The sequence below is a fragment of the Antechinus flavipes genome, chromosome 5 (genome assembly GCF_016432865.1).
Source record: "Antechinus flavipes isolate AdamAnt ecotype Samford, QLD, Australia chromosome 5, AdamAnt_v2, whole genome shotgun sequence".
In the NCBI taxonomy this organism is placed as follows: Eukaryota; Metazoa; Chordata; class Mammalia; order Dasyuromorphia; family Dasyuridae; genus Antechinus; species Antechinus flavipes.
In genome coordinates, this window is record NC_067402.1 from 280,760,596 (window position 1) to 280,782,442 (window position 21,847).

General features: G+C 52.9%; 1 protein-coding gene across 1 annotated transcript; it reads left to right on the forward strand.

The window, feature by feature from the left end:
- Positions 1-1,675: 1,675 nt before the first annotated feature.
- On the forward strand, positions 1,676-20,023 carry PWP1 (PWP1 homolog, endonuclein). Its single transcript, XM_051961526.1, has 15 exons — positions 1,676-1,825; positions 7,246-7,304; positions 7,996-8,165; positions 9,087-9,172; positions 9,289-9,385; positions 10,724-10,834; positions 11,411-11,544; positions 12,292-12,365; positions 16,041-16,137; positions 16,682-16,743; positions 17,743-17,854; positions 18,473-18,563; positions 18,668-18,789; positions 19,089-19,194; positions 19,883-20,023. Exons 1-15 carry the CDS (start codon positions 1,754-1,756, stop codon positions 20,005-20,007), a joined length of 1,518 nt encoding a protein of 505 aa, XP_051817486.1. The 5' UTR covers positions 1,676-1,753; the 3' UTR covers positions 20,008-20,023.
- The last annotated feature ends 1,824 nt before the right edge of the window (positions 20,024-21,847 follow it).

The window sequence follows — 21,847 nt, forward strand, 5'->3', positions numbered from 1 at the left end:
AATGTCAAACTTGAAACTTACAGAAGCGAATTTGAAACTGGACTTTGGGCAGGGAAATAATTTTAATTCTCAGGGCTTCAGTTTCCTCATCTAAAAAGTTAGCTTTGATGACTTCGAAAGTCCCTTCTGGGCAGTTAAGTGGTGCAGTGGTTAGAGCAACAACCTAGAGACATTGAGTAAAATCACTAATCTCATTTTCTTCATCTGCAAAATGAGCTGGAGAAGTAAACAGGCAAATCCCAGTATCTCTGCAAAGATGATCCCAAATGGCTTCACAAAGAAGTGATCATGATGAAGAAGGGGTTCAGACTTGCGATTTCTTGTTTGTTTGTTTGTTTTCTGCACTAACTTGATCTTTCAAAATACAAAGATAGTTTTCAGCAAAATCTTTGTTCCACAGTTTTCTCTCTCCCTCCCTGCTACCCCAGAAAGCAAGTAACCCAATATGGATTAAACATGTGCAATTCTGCTCAACGTATTTCCACATTTATCAAGCTACACAAGAAAAATCAGATCAAAAAGGAGGGAAAATGAGGGAAAAAGTGAAAAAAGGAACAGCAGAAAGCTTGAGGTTTTTTATAATTATTATGCTGTGGTCCAGATTCAGTCCCCATAGTCCTCTCTCTGGGGGCAGACGGCTCTCTCCAGCACAAGTCTATCGGAACTGGCCTGAATCCCGTCATTGTTTTAAAGAACCTCGTCCAATCAGAACCGATCGGTGTGATTCCTTTAGTACAGGGAGGAACCTTGGAAGATACTCTGGGTCTCTCACTAAAGAGCCGTAACCGTGGCAGGGAAGACATTTGAAGCCAGCCCTTTTCGACTCCAAGCCCAGCAATCCCGTACTAGGCCTCGCTTCCTCTCTCCATCAGCCTTCCTTGGGTGCCCCTCAGGTGTGTAAGATAGAGCACGTGACGGCTAGTCTGGCTGTCGCAAGCCTGGAGTGGCCGGGGACATGGCTTCCCCACCAAAGTCTGTCAGAGGGCGGGAGTGATGGAGGAAGGAGAAGGGGACACACAACATCGCGCTGGGGGAAGGCAGGCGCCCGGCTCTGCCCACGGATCCCCATGACAAGAAACTCGAAGGCTCTAACTCTGTAGGATGGGACACTGTGCACGGTTTGGGTGCCCCCGCGGAAGGTTTCAACTCTTCGTTGACGCCATTTCCGGGTGCTCGGCCTCTTTCTGGGTTTCAGATTCAGCCCCGCCACTCCTCTGACCCTTGCCCCTAATTTCCGGCGTCAGTCCGGACCTCGGTTCTCTTCAGTGATCTGGGCCTGTCTCCAGCTACCTCGGGGGCACCGACATGGCCACGGGTTGGCGCTGAACTTGGGGTGGATGAAAAGTTACCTCAAGCCCTTTCCTGCTCTAAAGCTATGTCCTCCCTGAGACTCAGTTTCTCTCCCTGTAAAATGACCGGGTCGGAGCAGATGGCCCCACCCCAGGACTCAACGTCCCACCCTTGGACCCGCCCAGCACACACAGGCTCCGCCTCCCCGCGCTTGCGCAGGCTCCACGTGGTGCCCACTTCAGCTTCTTCCATCTCCGCTTCCCTGTACGACGCCTGATGATGACGTATTTAGAGGGGAGGTGGAAGATATCTGATTCTATTGGGGGAGCGGCCGCCCCGTGACTTCCGTGCTCCGCCCTTCAGAAGGGGATTCTCTCCCAGCCGTGACATCATCAGATCCGCGCCAGGAAGCTTCAGCTCCCTCCCTCCCCCTGAGTGCGGCACCGAGGTTCCCACCAGCTCCATGAGGCGCAGCCGGCAAGTGACGTGCGTGGCGTGGGTCCGCAGGGGCGTCGCCAAGGAGACTCCGGACAAGGTGAGCCGCGGCCGCTAGTCCCTCAGGGGCTCGCAGGGGAGGGGGCGCGGGGAGGAAACTTCGGTGAAGTTCCATTGCCTCCCTCCGAACCTTTGCCCGGACGGGGTCGGGCGCTCGGAATGCCCTCCCTCGTCCGCAGCCTCTTCGAGAGCCCGAAGCTTCCCCGGAGCCCTCGCTGGCCCCTTGGCGGCGCCCCCCGGAGTTAGTCTCTATCTGAAAGTGATACAAAGTGCCCGCGGAGCCGGCGCCCCAGGCTCCGGGGCTGTGCGCGGCGTGTGCCCGCGAGAGGAGCCCCCCAGAGGGGGCCCCGTGGTCAGGTCGGGCTGGAGCTCGCGGTGGGGAAGGCGTACGGGGCGGTGAGAAAGGGGAGCCAGAGCGGTGCGGGGGGCACAGCTGCTCCGGGGGCGTGGCCTTGGGAAAAGGGAGAGAAAGCAGCGGGGAAGGACAGGGGAGGGAGAGAGGAGGGAGGGAAAAGGGACATGGGAGAGAAGGAAAAGGAGGGAGGGAAAAGGGAGATGGGAGAGAAGGAAAAGGAGGGAGGGAAAAGGGAGATGGGAGAGAAGGAAAAGGAGGGAGGGAAAAGGGAGATGGGAGAGAAGGAAAAGGAGGGAGAGAGAAGGAAAAGGAGGGAGGGAAAAGGGAGAGGGGAGAGAAGGAAAAGGAGGGAGGGAAAAGGGAGAGGGGAGAGAAGGAAAAGGAGGGAGAGAGAAGGGAGATGGGAGAGAAGGAAAAGGAGGGAGGGAAAAGGGAGATGGGAGAGAAGGAAAAGGAGGGAGAGAGAAGGGAGATGGGAGAGAAGGAAAAGGAGGGAGGCAAAAGGGAGATGGGAGAGAAGGTAGAGGGAGAAAGGAGAAAAGGAAAAGGAGAGAGATAAGAGGGAAAGAGAAGGTAAAAAGGGAGAGGAGGAGGAGGAGAGACAGAAGTGTTTGGAAGGGACACCGAGCAAAGGCTTGGGGGGTGGGGAGGGCCCAAGCTCCCCAGGAGGAGGGGGGACCTCTTTCTCTGCTGCTGGAGTGAGGGAGTGTTGTGATCTTTTTCTTCTCAAAACGCAGCCAGGTGATAAAAGTTCAGATCTTTTATTATTTCCAATATAGCCCGGTTAGCTTAGAGGCCTATCTCTCTGCTTGGTTCCAAGAGCTCTCTCCGAATGTCGCCAAATCCAAAGGTCTGGTCCTTCAGCCTCTGCCTCTGCTTTCTTCAGCCTCCAGCCAGCTCCAGTCTTCATGTCATTCCCAGAGAAATCTCGACTTGTAGCTTCTTCACTCTGAAGAACTTCCTTGACTCGCCCATTGAAGCTCTATTTATGCTCAAGAGAAGGATTGTGGGTTTTCTCCCATAGTGCTCTCTGGCCCAAAGAGCTTCAAGGGAGGTGTGAACTCATTGAACTCCAATGAGTAAAGGTGTGAACACAAGCCTTGTACTAATTAGTTCTACTTAGTACCTTGTTTCAGGTTCTGCCCAAAACATCTTGTGAGATTAGATCAACTCTAATTAGTTAGCAGTTAGTAAGGATTCCAACATCTCCCCCTTTCTTTTGTTAGATGAAAACACCAAAGGAAATAGGAAATCTAATCAGATTAGTGGGTTTCAGAAGGGGTACACATAAATCCATCAATATGGGAGGCATTATACATAATTTACATAAGCACATAGCAATATAACACAGGCTAGTAGTAATGTAACAACATGAATCAACCTGAAAATTTACACATGTCCATAAGTCCTAGAAATAGTCCATAAGCAACCCATTGTCCATTAGTTCATGTGCCAGGAATCTAATAATTCCTGTAAGCTCTGAAGTACTGCAAAAAGTCTCATCAACAATTTTTCATCTCAGGGAACCCAATGATTCTTGCTGGTTTTTCAGGAACTGAAATAGTTTCATCTTGTGTTAGGAAATCCAATGATTTCTGAAGATTTTAAGAGTCCTTTTGACAGTCTCATTGTCAGCCATCTGATTCTTTCTTCATCTGTGGAAATATAAGCAGATCCTCTTCCCCAAGCAGTTAACCTAATTCCCTTCTATTTACCAAATTTGGGATTTCTCCTCATCATCTGGTAATTACATTGGAGCTGTTTGCACTGGATACTGCCTTGTGGTCTTAAAAGGCCTGTATTCTTCCCAACTGTAATCCTGATTGCTTTTCTGTTGGTTGATGACATCAGAATCCTGAATTTCTAAAGTCTCTCTGGGTGTAACCTCAGCTGCTATCATGCCCCACCTGTCCTTTGATTGATACCTTGGAGCTGGGCCCTGCCTCTCATTTCTCTGGGTCATCCTACATTCAGAGGCCCATTGAAAGCCTCGATTACATTTTGGACATGGGGTTTTGGGTTTTCTCTCACCCTGTCTTCTCATTGTATCTCTGTATCTACAATGAGCTCTCAAATGTCCAACTTTTCCGCAATGAAAACATCGACGAGTTTCTCTAGAATTCCTCTGCCAAGAAGGACCTTGTCTTTCCATGTTCATCATAGTCTGGGCATAATAAGCATTTGTGCCCACTGTGGCACAGCGTCTAATGATCTCCTCTAAAGAAGCATTTTTGTCTAGCCCCCATATAATTCTCTTGCAAACCTCATTGGCATTTTCCTTAGCCAAATGTTTAGTCATTATTTCTGCGGCAGCATTATCTCCAATGGTTCTTATTACAGCTGTTTGTAAACGTCCCACAAAATCTGCAAAAGGTTCATTGGGACCTTGCTCTATTTTTGTGAAAGCATTATTTCCATCTTTCTGTCCAGGGAGAGAATTCCAAGCTTTTATTGCAGCCTTAGAAATTTGCTCATACACTGTTATGGGATAATAAATCTGTTCTGAGCTCTCTGCATACTGACCTTGACCAGCTAGTTGGTCAAAAGTGATTTGTCCTGTTTGCCTATTATGTTGGGCTTGAATCCTACATAATTCATGAAACTCTGAAAGCCACAATAAATTTTGTCCCGGTTCTAGACATGTTTTAGCGATGGATTTCCAGTCATTCGGGGTTAAGATTTCATAAGACAAATTATCCAGTAACATCTTCACATAAGATGATGTAGCCCCATAAAGAGTGCAACCCTTTTTCAAATCTTTAATTTTTCCCAAATTAAAAGGAGTGTATTTTCTCTCTTTTTGATCTGAGGAGTTGAGCTCTTCAATCACAGGATATGCATTTATAAAATCAGATATATCTTCTCCTTCATTTTTTGCTTTAATTAATGCTTTTTCTAATCTTGTCAAATTCTGCTTTACAGGAGAAGCTGACTGTGTTTCTGTCTCTCTCCCTCCCCCTTGTTCCACCCATGAAGGGTTAATTGCGGGGGGAGGGTCATGAGATGTGGAATCACCTAATTCCTCCTGCTGTGAAGTATCATACTCAGAATTGTAATTAACTCCATTCTCATCTGATTCGTCCTCCTTTTCACCTAGTAAAGTTGGCAATTCTTCCTCCTGTACTTTCCTTTTCATCATTCTATCACTTAAATAACTTCTTATAGCCAATTGTATTACATTATATGTATTAATTATTGAGTTAGGCCCATTTTTATCATAGAATTGACAAAGATCCTCTCCAACCAATTTCCATTCATTTAGATCTAATTCCTTATCAAGAGAGAAACAAGGACATATGTCCTTTACAGTTTGTAAAAGTGCAGTGATTTGCTGTAAACTTATAATTAAACCTTGGCTTTCCATAATTTTGACAATGCTCTCTAAACATTTTCCTTGAACAGAAACAGAAGGCTGTTTTCTAAATATCTGTCCCATCTTAGCTGAAATTCTACTTTAACTCTTTTAGCAAAATTTCTTTATTGCACTCACCCTAATTTCTGGGTTGAAGAGTCTTTTCCACTGGATCAGGATCAGAAGCTTTTCCACTTGAATCAGGATCGGAGCTTTTCCACTGAAATCCACTGAGGGGTCTGTCAGCCCCACGTTGGGCGCCAAAATGTTGTGATCTTTTTCTTCTCAAAACACAGCCAGGTGATAAAAGTTCAGATCTTTTATTATCTCCAATATAGCCCGGTTAGCTTAGAGGCCTATCTCTCTGCTTGGTTCCAAGAGCTCTCTCCGAATGTCGCCAAATCCAAAGGTCTGGTCCTTCAGCCTCTGCCTCTGCTTTCTTCAGCCTCCAGCCAGCTCCACTCTTCATGTCATTCCCGGAGAAATCTCAACTTGTAGCGTCTTCCTCTGAAGAACTTTCTCGACTGGCCCATTGAAGCTCTATTTATGCTCAAGAGAGGGATTGTGGGTTTTCTCCCATAGTGCTCTCTGGCCCAAAGAGCTTCAAGGGAGGTGTGAACTCATTGAACTCCAATGAGTAAAGGTGTGAACACAAGCCTTGTATTAATTAGTTCTACTTAGTACCTTGTTTCAGGTTCTGCCCAAAACATCTTCTTGTAAGATTAGATCAACTCTAATTAGTTAGCAGTTAGTAAGGATTCCAACAAGGGAGGAGGGAAGGAGGAGAATGCTGATGGGGGGATAAGCTGGAGAATTGGGGGGGAAGAGGGAGCTCAGTTTCCCAGCTAGGATGCGCAGGGAGATCCTTGCCCAGTTCCTGGGGGGTGGGGGAGAAGGCTTCTGGGCCTCCCTCAGAGACCTCTAGTCCAATGTAAGACATTGAAAGCTCGGGAGGGGGAGTTAGCCAGTATCCCCAGTCCTAACGTGCAGGGCCAGAGGCTGGGATGTCAGGAAGAGAAGAAAGCAGCCTTCTCTTAGCTCTATTTAAGGCTCGGGTCAGCTATCATCTCCTTTCCTGCTCTGCCTCGGTTGTCTGCTATTGTTGTTCAGTCTTTTTCAGTTGTGCCTGACTCTTGATGACCCCCTGGCAGGGATACTAAAGTGATTTCCTTCTCTAGAATGAGGAAAACGAGGCAAACAGGATAAAGTGACTTACCTGGGGTCATACAGCTAATAGGTATCTGAGGCAGAATTCGAACTCAGGTCATACTGACTTCTGGCCTGGTGCTCTATTCACTGCAGTACTCCTCTCCCCCCCGAAAAAATGGATGGGACAGACATCACAAAGGAATAACAGTAACAGTGGTCACATTTATATAACCGTAAGGTTCACCAAATGATATCCCCACAGTGGCTCTTTGGAGAAGCTGCTGCATTATTCCCATTTTGCAGATGAGGAAACTGAGGCGGCACCATGAAGGAAAGTCACTTGCCCAAAGCCAAGGTGGATTTAAACCCAGATCTTCTGATTCTTGTCACTGAGCCACCTTAAGGGATTATCTGATTCAGCCTTGAGGCAGAGGCAGGATTCGAACCAGGTTCTGCAGAGGGGCCCTTTCAGAGGAGTGCTGGGGTGCACAAAGGCTCCTCGGCTTTCAGAGGGGAAATAAGAGGAGCTTTAGAAGTTCTCAGTTTCAGTTTCCATTGATATTTATTGCATTGTTCTTTGAAATACCTGAAAATGTCTTTGTAGGTAGAGCTAAGCAAGGATGAGGTCAAGCGTCTCATTGATGAAGCCAAGGAGAAAATAAGGTGAGTTGTTGAAGGGGCGTGGACACAAGGGCTGGAGCATCTGTTGGCCTTCCAGGTCACTGCCTTAGGTGCCAGCCCTCTGCCCAAACCACCTCCTCCTAGGCCCTTCTCAGCGCTCACTGCCTTAGGTGCCAGCCCTGTGCCCGTACCACCTCCTCTCAGTGCTCACTGCCTTAGGTGCCAGCCCTGTGCCCAAACCACCCCCTCCCGGCCCTCTTCCCAGCACTCACTGCCTTAGGTGCCAGCCCCATGCCCGTACCACCTCCTCTCAGTGCTCACTGCCTTAGGTGCCAGCCCCGTGCTCGTACCACCTCCTCTCTGTGCTCACTGCCTTAGGTGCCAGCCCCGTGCCCAAACCACCCCCTCCCGGCCTTCTTCCCAGCACTCACTGCCTTAGGTGCCAGCCCCGTGCCCAAACCACCTCCTCCTAGGCCCTTCCCAGCGCTCACTGCCTTAGGTGCCAGCCCCCTGCCCACGTTGCCTCCTCTCTAACCTGGTCTGCCTCTGTCCCTCCAACGACCGCTCCTCCGTGGGATGTCTTTTCTCCCTGTCAGTCCCAGCCTCCCCTTGAGGACCTCACGTCTCTAAGCCCATGAAGGCAGGAGTTTTGGCCCACAGGACTCCCCAGCGTAACACTGCGTCTGAGAGCCCCAGAGGTCGGTCACTTCCTGACTCTCGGTTCTCTACGCAGAGAAATAGACAGTGATGGAGAAGACGCCGCAGAGGAGGACCCGGACTGCGTCCGTGTTCAGGCACCGGCGGCGGAGCCCCCGTCGGAGGGCGTCCCTGAGGGAGAGGACGGCCCGGAGGACGACGAGCTAGCCGAGTATGAGCTGGACAAGTACGATGACGAAGATGCGGGTGAGAGTCTGTTCTGTCACGCCCCGGAAGGTTCTCCCCGCGCTGGCTTGTAAACATAAACTTCTCATCTACTGGCCCAGGGCCTGGGCTCCTCTAGGAAGAGGTGGAAGGGCCTGCCCATTGTACAGGGAGGCGTCCGAGCCCCATGCTGTAAGCATTAGGGGGAGAATTTGAGCCCAAGCTTCTAGCTCCAGATTCACCATTTGGGGAACATGGACGTTATCTGTGCCCTGCACTCAAGGAAGCAGCATTTGGGGGCACGCAGCAGTGAGAAGGACTCGGCCCCCTGGGCCTTGGCTAAGTCCGTGCCAGGGACAAGCAGCAGCTCTGCCCTCACAAGGATCACACTGATGCCAACCTTAGTGCATACCCCGGGCAGCTCCCCGGCCCCTTCAGATGCTCTCGGAATGTCCTCCCAGCTCCAATGTGGGAATGCCCGTCCCCCTCAGAAACCCCCAGTGGCTCCTTGCTCCCTCCAAAGGCCACAGTCTAAGTTGGCATTTCTGGCCCCCAGCCCCGGCCAGCACAGAGGAGAGCTTGCTATTTATTAGTGACACTGGGTTCTCGCTGCTGCTGCTGCTGCCGCCCTCCTACAGTGGAAGCGCGCTGCACAGAAATGGCAGCTACAGGAGCTGATGAGGGCTTGGCTGGGTTCGTGGATGCACAGAGAGAGAAATAGAGGGAGGGGAAAAAAAGATATAGAGACAGATAAGAGAGGGCGGGGAAAAGACACAGAGATAAAAGAGAGAGATCCAGGGAGGGAGAGAAAGAGACACATCCAGGGAGAAATGGAAAGGGTAGAACAAGCATTCTCCTCCTACTTGCTGGGAGCTGGACGCGGGTGCGAGAGGTTGGGGTTTGCCATTTGAGGCCGGCACATCTTAAATGGCTGATCTTGGGCCTGTGCTTTCCCTCCTCCAGACACCGAGACTCTCCAGGAGTCACTCATGGGGCTCACAGTCTATGGGAATAACGACGAGGACCCTTACGTCACCCTCAAAAACACGGTGAGTGCTGAGCCAGGCCCCCCGCCCCTGGTGAACACTCCTGCCCCCCCCCCCCAGGACGGCCTCCTTGATGTTCACTTCTCCGAGTCATTTTTCTTCTGTTTCCCAACTCTCAGGAGCAGTATGAACATGAAGATTTCCTGATCAAGCCCAGCGACAACCTTATCGTGTGCGGCCGGGCTGAAGATGACCAGTGCAATTTGGAGGTCCACAGTGAGTGAGCGGACGAGGCCGGGGGGTGGGGAGCCCCATCACTGAAAAGTGACCAAGCGGCAGAGTCAGGTCCAGTGGGACCCCTGAGCCGATCGCGGCTCCCCCGGGCCCCGGCCTCTCTGGGCACCCCCTGTCCGGTCCGCTGTCGGCACCGTGGGCATTAGGCTTCCGGAGGCCCGGGGGTGACAAGGCTGGACTTGGTCAGGAAGGCGCTGCCCTTCTCTGCTTTCCTGCAGGAGCTGGGAATGACCCTCATGTCATCCCTAGCTGGGGAAACGGGCCCAGGGAGATGGTCTGTGGCAGGGTACAGCCATGAGGAAGGGCGGGCCTGGAACCCGGCACCTCTCCCCTAACCCGGGCTGCCTTGGACTTCTCAAAAACAGAATTTCTTTAGACTCCCCTCTTTCTAGTCCCGGAGTCGAGTTTTTGTGACAAGAGAGACCTTTCCTAGTTTTGTGTTTGCTGTGAGCAGTGGAGCTCCCAGCCAGCACCAGCCTCTGGGGTGTGAGCCATAGTGGCCGTGCGAGTCGCTGCCTGTCCCTGGGACTGTGGCTTGGGCCTCCGCCCGTCAGCTCCCTGCCCTCCCGGGGGAGCTCCCTTTTTTTCTCTCCTGCCACCCCAGAACGGCCTCGCCTGCATTCCCTTCCTCCTCCCTCGGGACACTCAGTGCCCGGCCTGTCATTCCCCCGCCGATATCCCTCCCCCAACCTCCCCCCCCCCCCAGCAGGAACTCTTCTTGCTGCTTGTAGCCGGCCCCCGGCCTGCTCAGACACGTCATTAAATGCCGTAGGGGTGCCCGGGCCACCGAGGTCTCCGGGCCCCTGCTACGAAGCGTGCCCAGCGAAGGCCCCTCCGAGGCGCTGGCTGGGAGGGCGGGGGGGGGAGCCCACATCACTCAGCAAACCCAGCTGCTGGTTTCTATCTGAAAGCACCGTTAGGCTGACTTTGGGAAGAAGGGGCAGCCTTAGCGGGGGCCGTCGCTCCAGAGCCCCCCCGGGACGGGGCCTGGGGAGAAGGGCCCTCAGGGCCCAGGCACGCTGCCCCCAGGCTTCCCTTGGGCTGCTGCTGGGAATGCTAGTTCACAACTAAGGTTTACAGGCTGCTTTCCCTCAGAGCCCGGCGGTGCAAGCGGGTGTGTCCCCACTCTCAGCCTGAGGCTCCGAAGTTCCTGCCTTACCCTGGGTCACCCAGCCAGAAAGAGGCAGGGCCTCTGGGCCTCGGGCAGCCCGGCCTCGGGCCTCAGGGAGCCTGGCCCAGCTTGGCTGAGGGGCCGGGGCCTCCTGGCTTTCCAGTTCTCCGCCTCTTTGTGCTAAAGTCGGTTTCCTCTTCTCCTTTCAGTTTACAACCAGGAAGAAGACTCGTTTTACGTGCACCATGACATCATCCTGTCTGCGTACCCTCTGAGTGTGGAGTGGCTGAATTTTGATCCCAACCCCGACGAAGCCCCTGGTAAATAGAGCGCGTCCCACTCATGGGCAGGGGGGTCCCTGTGGTTGGGAACGATGCTGGCTGAGGGCCCCTGTGTGCGGGCATCTACCTTTGCTGCGCTCCAGCCCTCGCAGACACGGGCGCTCCCGGTTCTCAGCTGGCCCGCGTCCTGCGTTTGGGGGAGGGTGATGGTGCGGGGTCAGATTGTGGGCACTGGAGGGGTGGCCGGGAGCAGGGCTTGGGGGGACGGTGAGGGGCTCGAGGCAGCCTCAGTGGGAAGCCCCCAAACAAACCGGACTGCGGCCAAAGCAGCAGCATCCGGTGACCCCGAGTGAGCGGGCTCTAGCAGAAGCTTATGCGCCCGGGCAGAGCTGCCCACAGAGCTGGGCGCTGGGTGCAGATCCGGCTGCAAACCTGGGGATGTCCACGATGTAGGAAAAAGCTGCACGAGGCCGACGTCGGCTTCGCCCGTGCATGGGCGGCGAGTGCCACGCGCCCGTCAGTTCAGAGACGTCAGTAACGGACGCGGTTCTGAGGCGTCACGGCCTCCCAAGCCAGCCCGAGGATTTTAGCTGGAACCCACTCTGCCTCTTTCAGGAAACTACGTGGCTGTGGGCACAATGTCCCCTGTGATCGAAGTGTGGGACCTCGATATTGTGGACTCTTTGGAGCCGGTGTTCTCACTTGGAAGCAAAGATGGGAGGAAGAAGAAAAAGAAGAAAGGGAAAAAGGTAAAGGGAACGTTGAAAGCCCCACGGGGCCGGCATCATCACAGGGCAGACTTGGGGGCAGCTCCTTCGCTCTGAATGCCTCCCTTCTGGCAGGGGCTGGCCGGCGGCCTCCACCCCCAACAGCTGCTCGGGTGGGCACGGGCCCATTGGTGTTCTTAATCCTTTCTCGGCCTTCAGAGTGAATGCTCAGGGTCGGCACCGCCTCGGCTGGCAAGGCCCCTCACTCCTGTGCCGGACAGTAGATGTTAAGTGTGTCTGGCGGTTACCTGAGCTTGCTCGGGTCAAAGACTAGAATGAAATCTTGCATCTTGGTTATGAGACGTGGCCTCCCCCTGGAGTCAGGGCCAGAGAGGACCTTGGATATCGGTTATTGTCACTGCCTCCATCTTACAGAATAGCAAACTGAGGCCTGGAAGTTCAGTGACCTGAGGGAGGTCCCCCAGCTGACCCCTCTGTGTATCCTGTAGACCTATGAGCACTTTATGCACCTAGTCCCATTGGAACTTCTTGCGGCTCTGTGAGAGGAGAGGGTCACAGGTCTCATCCCCATTTTACAGGGCGCAGCGACCTGCCTGGAGACACACAACTGCTGGGACTCCACCCCAGGCCCTCTGACCCCAGTCCAGGGCATAGACCAAGCCTTGGGCCCTTGCTGCCTTTAGTCTGTAAAGCCCACGTTCTTATTCACTACCCAAAGACTTCCTTTTCATAAGGAATAAAGTAATTGAGGGTCGCTACCTGTTACAGAGCCGAACAGCCGAGGAGGCCCCAGAAGGACACACTGATGCTGTTCTCGATCTCTCGTGGAATAAACTAATCAGGTAAAAATATTTTAAATAATACACCTTTCACAATTCATTTTCCCTGTTAATGACACCCCGCTGCCTGCCATCTCCATCTCTCTCTCTGCATACAACAAGGGTTCCTCACCTCTGGGTCATGGACCCCTGGCAGCCTCTCCAGAATGATAATGGCCCTTCTTAGAACATTCTTAACTAACTAAAGGAAATGCTAAATCTCAAGTACCTCTCAACATCAGACTCCCAAGCTTCGCTGAGCATCCCAAGCACCCATGCTCACTGCTGATGGGGGCTTGGGTATCTCCTGCATTCTCCTTCCCCCGCGATGTGAGTGCCCACCTGGCCATGATGGGCCCTGGTGTTTTTCCCAGGAGGTTCTCAGATCTTCCCGTCCTCTGAGCTTTTCACCACCTGCCTTCCCCAGGGAGCCCTTCTTCACATCCCAAGGCCACAGGCAGCACTCGGCATCTCTTGTTTGCTTTGTGTTGGCACTGTGCTGCACCTGCTAGCCCAGGACATAGAGCAGTGGGTCTGGAGCCAGGGAGACCCGAACCCGAGTCTAGCCTCAAACACCGGCTGTGTGATCTTGGGCGAGTTACTTCACTACTTGCCTCAGATGGAAAATTGAGATAATCGAAGGTCTCATCTTCCCAGGTGGTTGTGGGGACCCAGTGAGATAGTCGTAAAGCACTGAGCACCTGACCCACAGGAGGTGCCTGTTCCCTTCCCTACCATCCCCAGGGGTAGTTTCCTATACGTGGGTCTGTCCCAGACACACAGTCCCAGAGAGACAATCCTGGGATCCCAAGATATAAACAAGTCGGTAACTCCCTATATCACTCTCGGCTTCTTTTCCCAAGCCATAAGACCACGGCACATGGGGATCTGTCTGCCCAGAGCTCCTGCAACAGGGAGATTTCCTATCTGTTTCCTCCTTTGCTATATCAATAGATGGGAGGCAGTCCCTCAGGATTGTTTTGTTTTGATCTGAAAACCAGTGATTTTGAACAACTTTTTTTCAGATGGTTGTTGATTTGTTGGTATCTCTTCTTTGGGATTCTGCTTGTTCACATCCTCTGCCCATTTACCCTGGAGGTGGCTTGTTGTGTACACTTTTACCTAATTCCACACATGTCCTTGTTCCTGACCTCCACTAACTGTTATTTATTTACATTTTTCTTCATTCTGTTCCGATTCCACTCCCTGTAGCTCTGAGGTTTTCCTTTGCCATCAGAGTTAATCTCCTTTTCTTTGTTAAAAGGACCTGAAAGAGGAGATGTGGTCCTCGGCAGGATCTCTGCATCTGCCCACCTTGGTTTGGGTCCTTGCCGGGGCCCCCTGATAACCAAGTGGCAGTAATAATTATTGGATGACTGAATGGTTTATGGGTTCTAGAGCAAAGGCATTGTTTTTTGTTTTTTTGTTAATATAACTGTTTATTGACAGAACCCATGCCTGGGTAATTTTTTACAACATTATCCCTTGCACTCACTTCTGTTCCGACTTTTCCCCTCCCCCAGATGGCAAGTAGTCCTATATATGTTGAATATATCACAATATATCCTAGATACAGAAGGTAGAAATAACCCGGGAAGAAAAACAAAAATGCAAACAGTTTGCATTCATTTCCCAGTGTTCTTTCTTTGAGTGTAGCTGCTTCTGTCCATCCTCGATCAATTGAAACTGAATTAGATCTTCTCTTTGTTGAAGAAATCCACTTCCATCAGAATACATCCTCATACAATATCATTGTCGAAGTGTATAATTATTGGAATCCTTACAAACTGCTAACTAATTAGAGTTGATCTAATCTTACAAGAAGATTTTGGCCAGAACCTGAAACAAGGTACTAAGTAGAACTAATTAATACAAGGCTTGTGTTCACACCTTTACTCATTGGAGTTCACAAGTATGCCAGCTTCACAAAGTAAACTTTCTAACTTCAAGGGAGTTCACACCTCCCTTAAAGCTCTTTGGGCCAGAGAGCACTATGGGAGAAAACCCATAATCCCATTCTCTCAGAAGATTCGCATATAAGGAGAGAGAGCTATTCCAGAATACATTTTTCCTCTTGGCTGGCTGGTGGCAGACGAAGAGTTTTCAGAGGATAAAGCTACGAGTGGAGAGTTCAGTGGACAACCAGATTCATCTTCATCTCACACCACTGTAGTTGGTGACTGTGCTCCCCAGAAGGAAACAATTCCATCTCTGTGTTGGTTGGAGGCTGAAGAAAGCAGAGGCAGAGGCTGAAGGACAGAACCTTTGGATTTGGAGACATTCGGAGGGCTCTAAGCCTCTAAACCGGCTGTGTTTTGAGAAGAACAAGAATTCCAACATTTGAACTCATAACATATAATGATCTGGTTCTGCTCATTTCACTCAGTATCAGTTCATGTCAGTCTCTTCAAGCCTCTCTGTATTCATCCTGCTGGTCATTCTTTACAGAACAATAATATTCCATAACATTCATATACCATAATTTTTTCAGCCATTCTCCAACTAATGGGCATTCACTCAGTTTCTAGTTTCTTGCCACTACAAACAGGGCTGCCACAGACATTTTTGCACATGAGGGTCCCTTTCTCTCCTTTAAGATCCCTTTGGGATACAGGCCCAGTAGAAACACTGCTGGGTCAAAGGGTATGCACAGTTTGATAACTCTTTGGACATAGTTCCAAATCAGTCTCCAGAATGGTTGGATCCGTTCACAACTCCACCAACAATGCATCAGTGTCCCAGTTTTCCCGCATCCCCTCCAACATTCATCATTATTTTTTCCTGTCATCTTAGCCAATCTGACAGGTGTGTAGTGGTATCTCAGAGTTGTCTTAATTTGCATTTCTCTGATTAATAATGATTTGGAGCATATTTTCATATGTCTATAAATAGTTTCAATTTCTTCATCTGAGAATTGTCTGTTCATATCCTTTGACCATTTATCAATTGGAGAATGGCTTGATTTCTTATAAATTTGAGTCAGTTCTCTATATATTTTGGAAATGAGAAAGGCATTGATTTTTAATAAAACTCTCACCATCTCTTTACTCCTATCTTAAACTTCCTTTGAAGGTCTTCCTTGAGAGTGGACGGGGGGAATTCTGATATTTAAGAAAGCTAGAAAAGCATCTGTAGTGATTGGGTTGGAGAAGTTTTGCCATCCAACAGTGAAACCACTGACGTATGTTGTACTGGCGTGAGCGCCCACGGGATCCATGACAGTGTCAGTGGTTCCAAATACTTATCATCGAAACATCAGAACACTCAAATCTCTACAGCTTATTCAGGAATCGCTACTGTAAACAAAATCTCTGAGTGTGAGCCTAGGACATGAGAGGTTTCTCTTGGTTCCTGAAGTCGATTGTGGAGGCTTTGCAGGGCTCCTTCCCCTGGAGACTGGACCCCCCGCGTCTGCTGCATTTCCCACACGTGGTCACGTTGCTTTCCAGTAACTGATTTTCTTTCCCACAGCAGCACTCGCAGAGATGGTTTGGTTCCATCTCGTTTTTCTCTTCATTAGGTTCTTTTAATGTTCCCAGCTGAAGATTTAGGGCTCAGTTTTCAGGAGAATATATTAAAGATGGCTCTCTATTTAATGCACAGAGAGAAGCCATTTTTCTTTTTCATGTGTTAGTCCAGGGTAATGTCTCTGGGTTTTCGTGAAGGTGACTTGCTAAGTTTTCTCGTCTCCTTTTCCAGAAATGTGCTGGCCAGCGCATCCGCCGACAGCTCGGTGATCCTGTGGGACATGTCTTTGGGGAAGCCCGCGGCTAACCTGACTTTACACACAGACAAGGTACTTGATTAGGTATTTTCTTTCTAGGGAGAAAGCCACACTACCCCCCAGTAAGACAGACTGCCTCCCTCTCACACACCCCGAGATTCCAAGCCCGGTGTCCTTCAGCTGCTGTAGCGTGCCCCGAGAGGCTCCAGGGGTACTCGTCCCCTGATCACAGGTGGTCACCCCGAGGGCCGGCTGGAGTCTGTCCTGGCATCGGGGCACAGACACGCGTGTTTTAGGAAGCGTTCTCACCCATCCGAGACAGGGATATCGCTGCACAGACTGTGTGTGTCTAGTCTCACCCTCCTTAGGATGAGACCGTTGTCTCCTCTTTGTTAAAGGTTTCGTTTTTATTGATTTTGTTTTCAGTTCTTTTCCAGATTCAAGGGAAAAGTTGAATGAGCAAAATCAGTACATCGCCCAAGTTAGATGGAATACACCGCTTTTCACCCCTTGTTCAGGGCCCTGCTTGGTCATTCTAATGCCAGGGGCTCGTTTTGAATCCTCTCCTTTCTCAAGCGGGATCCCACAGTTGTCTGTTGTTGTTTGACTCCTTCAGGTCCAGACGCTGCAGTTCCATCCGTTTGAAGCACAGACCTTGATTTCTGGGTCCTACGACAAGTGAGTGTCCTCCCTGGCGCAGCGGCACCTTGGGAACGGTTCTGGTTGGGTCATGGTGTTCTAGGGCCTGGGTCAGTGCATGCCTGTCACACAAGTTGGTGCTCTTGGGAAAGTCCACCTGAGACTCGGTGAAACAACAAAGGTGATCGGAACAGAGGAGGGTCCGCCCCTGCCACCCTTCTGGACCAGACCCTCTGGCAGACTTAGTTGTGGGAAGCATGTTACCTTCCCTCTAGATTCTAGTGGATTTTTCAGTGCAAGTTAATTGGGTCTGAATCACCAAGTGATATTTGGTTTTAAGAAACTGCTACAGGTCTATAAGACTGAGAGATCAGAGGTCAAAGGGTCATCAGCCTGGAGCCAGAAAGGAATGAAGCACCATTGGAGAAACTGAGGCCCGGGAGCTTGGCAAGCAGCAGAGGGGAGATTTGCACCCAGAACTTGGAACTCCAGAGTAGCTAGCAGTGCAGTTTTCAGGGAGCAGATATATTTATGTATATTTATGTCCTTTGATCTCCACAATCACCCTCGGGGGGGGGGTCCCCATTTTACAGATGAGGAAATTGAGGCAGGCATAGGTGAAATGACTGCCCAGGAGCCAAGCATGTGTGTCCCACTCCCCCCTGGGAGCAGCATTTTGCAGTGACTAAATACTGATCTATTGTCTCATCTCATGCTTCCAACAGTCTTAATTACACTTTACAAATGATGTTCATTTAGTCAGAGTGACTTGCTCAGTGTCATTTTACTAAGAACATTAGTAAGGGCTTGAACCAAGGAAGCCAAGTCCAGGACAGTGCCCACACAACCCTGATGCCCAGGGCAGAGAGGAGAGGCTGGGGGAGGAAGGGGAGAGGCTGAGGCTGAGACAGTCCAAGGGGAGCCCGGACCGCCTCTGCTTCAGCTGGGAAGGCCGCTGGGTGCCCTCCCCGTGGGGGAGAGCCCGAGGAAGGGTCTGGGTGCTCGGCGCCCCTCACCTCCCTGTGCTCGGCCCTCCAGGTCCGTGGCCTTGTACGACTGCCGCAGTCCCCAGGAGAGTCACCGCCTCTGGAAGTTTAGCGGGCAGGTGGAGAGGGTCACGTGGAATCACTTCTCTCCTTGCCACTTTTTGGTAAGAACCTACTCAGGGCCACGGCCTGGCCCTGCGGCTGCCCAGGCAAGGAGCCTCCATCTGGCAGCGGGGCCAGTCTGGCACCCAGGGCATTGGGGCGGCTGAGGCTGGGCAGGGGGAGGGAGAGGAGCCCGAGCTCTTCCAGTCTGGACTGGCCCCGCCGGGCGCCTGCCCTCCCCCCCGCCGTGCCCTTGGCTGTTCCCGCAGGGCACCCCTGTTGGAAGGTGCGTGGCGAGGGCAGGCTTGCTGCCCAGCCCCTGGTGGCAGTGACGCGGTGAGAGCCACGTCACGCCGTAACGCGATCCTCGGAAGCACGCTGGGAGGGAGGAGGAGGAAACAGGCGGGCCAAGCTATCGGGCCGAACTCGGCTCTCCGACTTTGGGCCTTGAGCTCTGTCCGGGGCAGGGCTCCTCCGCTGTGACCCCGACAAGAGTCTCCTCGCGGCCCAGGGTTCCCTGGGCTTTCCCCTCCTGCCCGCCTGGACACCTCCGTAGGGAGCGAGTCTGTCACGGCAGCCGTGTGGCGAGGGCTTGTCGGCTGACAGGAGGGGCCGCTGAGCCCCGCGGCCCCTGGGCCTCCCGGGCCCTCTGCTGACGGGCGCCTCCTTGCCCCCCCCAGGCCAGCACGGAGGACGGCTTTGTGTACAACCTGGATGCCCGCTCAAACAAGCCCGTCTTTACGCTCAAGGCGCACGATGAGGAGGTCTCCGGTGAGTGTGTGACGGACCCCTTCGGTCCCCGGGATTGGGCGGGGGCTTCGGGGCGGCTGCTGAAAGTCTCTCCCCTTGGGTGCCCGTGGGGCCGCCCTTTCCAGGACTCGAGCTGAGCAGCCAGATTAAGGGCTGCCTCGTGACCTCCTCCTCCGACAAATACGTGAAGATCTGGGACGTGTTGGGAGACAAGCCGAGTCTGGTGCACTCCCGGGACATGAAAATGGTAAGAGGCTTGCTGGCCCTCGGGCCCCGGGGAAGGCGTCCTCCCTGCCGGGGGCCCCGGGGGTCCTGCACTCCCTGAAAGCGCGGGTCCTCGGAGCCCATTGGGCCTCCTTGTCCCCATCTCGGAGAGCAGGGAGCCGGCCCAAAGCAGGTGGGGAACAGGGAGAGGGCACAGCGAGGGCTCGGCTATCGTCGCTCCGCCTCTGTCTGTCCGTGGCCGGGGTCTTCAGAGGGTGGCAGGAGATGGGCAGGGAGCGGAAGCAGACCCTGCACCAACGGTGCCCGCTTGTTCTCCCTCAGGGTGTTCTCTTTTGTGCCTCGTGCTGCCCGGACCTGCCTTTCATATACGCGTTTGGGGGGCAGAGAGAGGGGCTCCGGGTCTGGGACATCAGCACCATCTCTTCAGGTAAGGCTCCCTCCGCCGGGTGCGAGCACAGGCAGCCTCGGGCCGGCCCGCCCCCGTCTCTCTCACCCTCCGCTCGGTTCCCCCCCTTTGGTGACAAGGCCTGTGGTTTCACCACGCCGGGCACTCCCGGAGGGGCAGCTCCCCCCCCCACCCCGATGGGCAGCCTCGTGGCGGCGGCCTCGGAGAGAGCCCAGGTGCCGCCCAGGCCATTGCCGCCTTGTGAATGACTCTATGGGGTCTGATGAAAGCACTCGGAACACTTAGTGAAAAAGAAACCTAGCAAATCCTGGCTCCTCGGGGGTTGCAGCATGCTGTGTGAGCGGCTAGCCGGAAGTCAGGGTCTCTCAGCAAGTGGGCGGGCCCAGCCCCTTCCTTAGGAAAGTTGTAGACCCCTCCAGACGCCTCTCCCCAACACACACACACACACACACACACACACACACACACAGCCCCTCTGCTCATAGCAGGTCTCGGCTCGGAGGGCTCCCGTTTTGGTCCTTCCACCAGGAGCTGTCCCAGCACAGTGCCAGGCTCAGGGAACAGCTGGAGGGGGAGGGATGGTTCCCGGCCTCCAGGGGTGTCTTGGCCCTGATTGCAAAAGGAGCATTTTGGGTTTCAGGACTTGCTTCCCTCCTGGTCACTGGTTCTGTGGGAGGTCGTGACCCTCGGGCTCTTGTTTCCTTTTCAGTGAATGAAGTTTTTGGGCATCGAGAGCGGCTGATGGTCACCAGCCAGTCCCAGTCAGGGGTCAGCGGCTCCCTCACACTCCCGGGGAGAGACAGCGGGGACGTGGACACGGCCATGGAATCTTAATAAATTTTTTACCTCACGCTCTCTCGGGGGTGCCCATTCACTCGCTGCCGAGGCTGCCACGCAGGCTGATGGGGCAGGGAAGCTTTGCCCACCGGCTAAAATCCTCCCTTTCTGGAGGGACTGGGAGTGGGAGTCAGGGGGTGGGTAGTGTGAGGGGAGGTTTGTGTGTCGTTGGAGATATGGGGTGGTCTGGGGGTGACTGTGGGAAGGGGGTGGGCACACCTACACCTGCCATCTGCCCTGGGCCAAAGCCCAGTCTGAAAAGCGGGTTCCCTTTATCCCCTCTCCATCCTCCCATTATCAGAAACTCTGTACAGCCGGGGCCCTGGTTGTGGCTTTTAAAAAAGGTTTCTGCCGCCCATCTGTGCTTCCCGGGGTCCCTGCCGTCCCTCCCAAGCTCCTCTGGGGCAGCAGTTCATCAGTTGGCATTTCCACCCTGGCTTTGAGTCAGCGAATAGTTTCTTTGTCTGTGCACAAGGTCCCACACTCCCCACAGAATAAAAAGACAAAAGGCAAACAATCCCTGCCCTCGCGGAGCTGGCAGTCCACAACAGGACACTGCCCAGGGTGCTGCTGGCCGGGATTGGGGGAGACTCATGGTCAGGGACAGCCTCAGACTTGTAGCTGCGGGACCTGGTGAGTCACATCCCTGCGGCCTGGCTCGGTTTCCTCATCTGTAAGAGGGGGGCCTAATAGCAACCCCTTCCTCCCAGGGTGAGGGTCAGATGAGAACCCTCTGTAAAGCCTGTGGCAGGAAGGTAGGGATGTCGTTACCCCTGAGGGCACCAGGTTGGCAGGGACAGCCAGGGAGGTCAGCAGTCCTGAGATGGAAGTGTCAGCTGCTGCTGGTCTGAAGGCGAGTTTGAGAAGACCTGAGCTCCTCCAATGCCCCCACTTTACAGGAGAAACCGAGGCCCAAGGTGGGGGGGAGAGGGGGGGAAAGAAAGCATACACAGACTCAGAGCTGCAGACCCACTGGGCTCAGGACTAGGAAGAGACTGGACCAAGTCTCTGAGGAGGCATTCAAACGCAGCACCGCTGACTCCAGAATCCCTCCTTGTTCCTGCCCTTCCTCGGCTCACCCCCTCCCCATCATTCTTGGTGCCTCCCCTCCCCAGAGCCACCCCTGTAGCCTTGCAGACATGGGCAGCCCCTCCCATAAGGCCCACCTCATCTGTCCTGGCGACTTCCTCTGAGGCGGGCCTGGGAGCCTTCCACCCAGGGCACAGCTACACGGGCCAGACAGAACCACCAGCTTACAGCGCACCAGCAGCCGGAGGCGGTCGGGCCCAGCTAGGAGCTCGCCCTCGCCTGCACCTGCCTCCAAGAAAGGTTCCCCCCGGAGAAAGGCCTGCTCCAGAGCCTCCCGTTTGTGAAAGGCCCCTTCGTCCCTCTCTTCTCTTCTCCCTCTCTCCCTCCTCCCTTCCTTCCTTCTTCCTCCTCCTTGCCCTCCCTTCTTTCCTTCCTTCCTTCTCTCCTTCCCTCTCTCCCTTTCTACCTTCAAAGAAAAACCAGTTAAACAAAACTAATAGCAAGACTGCGTCCAATCCTGAACAGAGGACTCGTCATCCCCCACTCTGCCACCTCTTTTTCTGGTTCCTTCATGGCTTTCTCCATCGCTGGCTGGACTTAGGCTGTCTCTCCGTGATCCTTCCAGCCACTACCCCTTGGCCCTTGGTTCTATTTGCTTCTCTGGCTCTGCCTCATTCTTCCAGTACTGTAAAGGACGTATTCACGCACTTTTTGCTGGGAGGCACACGAGCTTTTTTGTCTCCAACGCCATCCATCTGTTAAAGCAAAGAAGAGAACATTTGCTAGTGATTAATCTAATTACACTTAT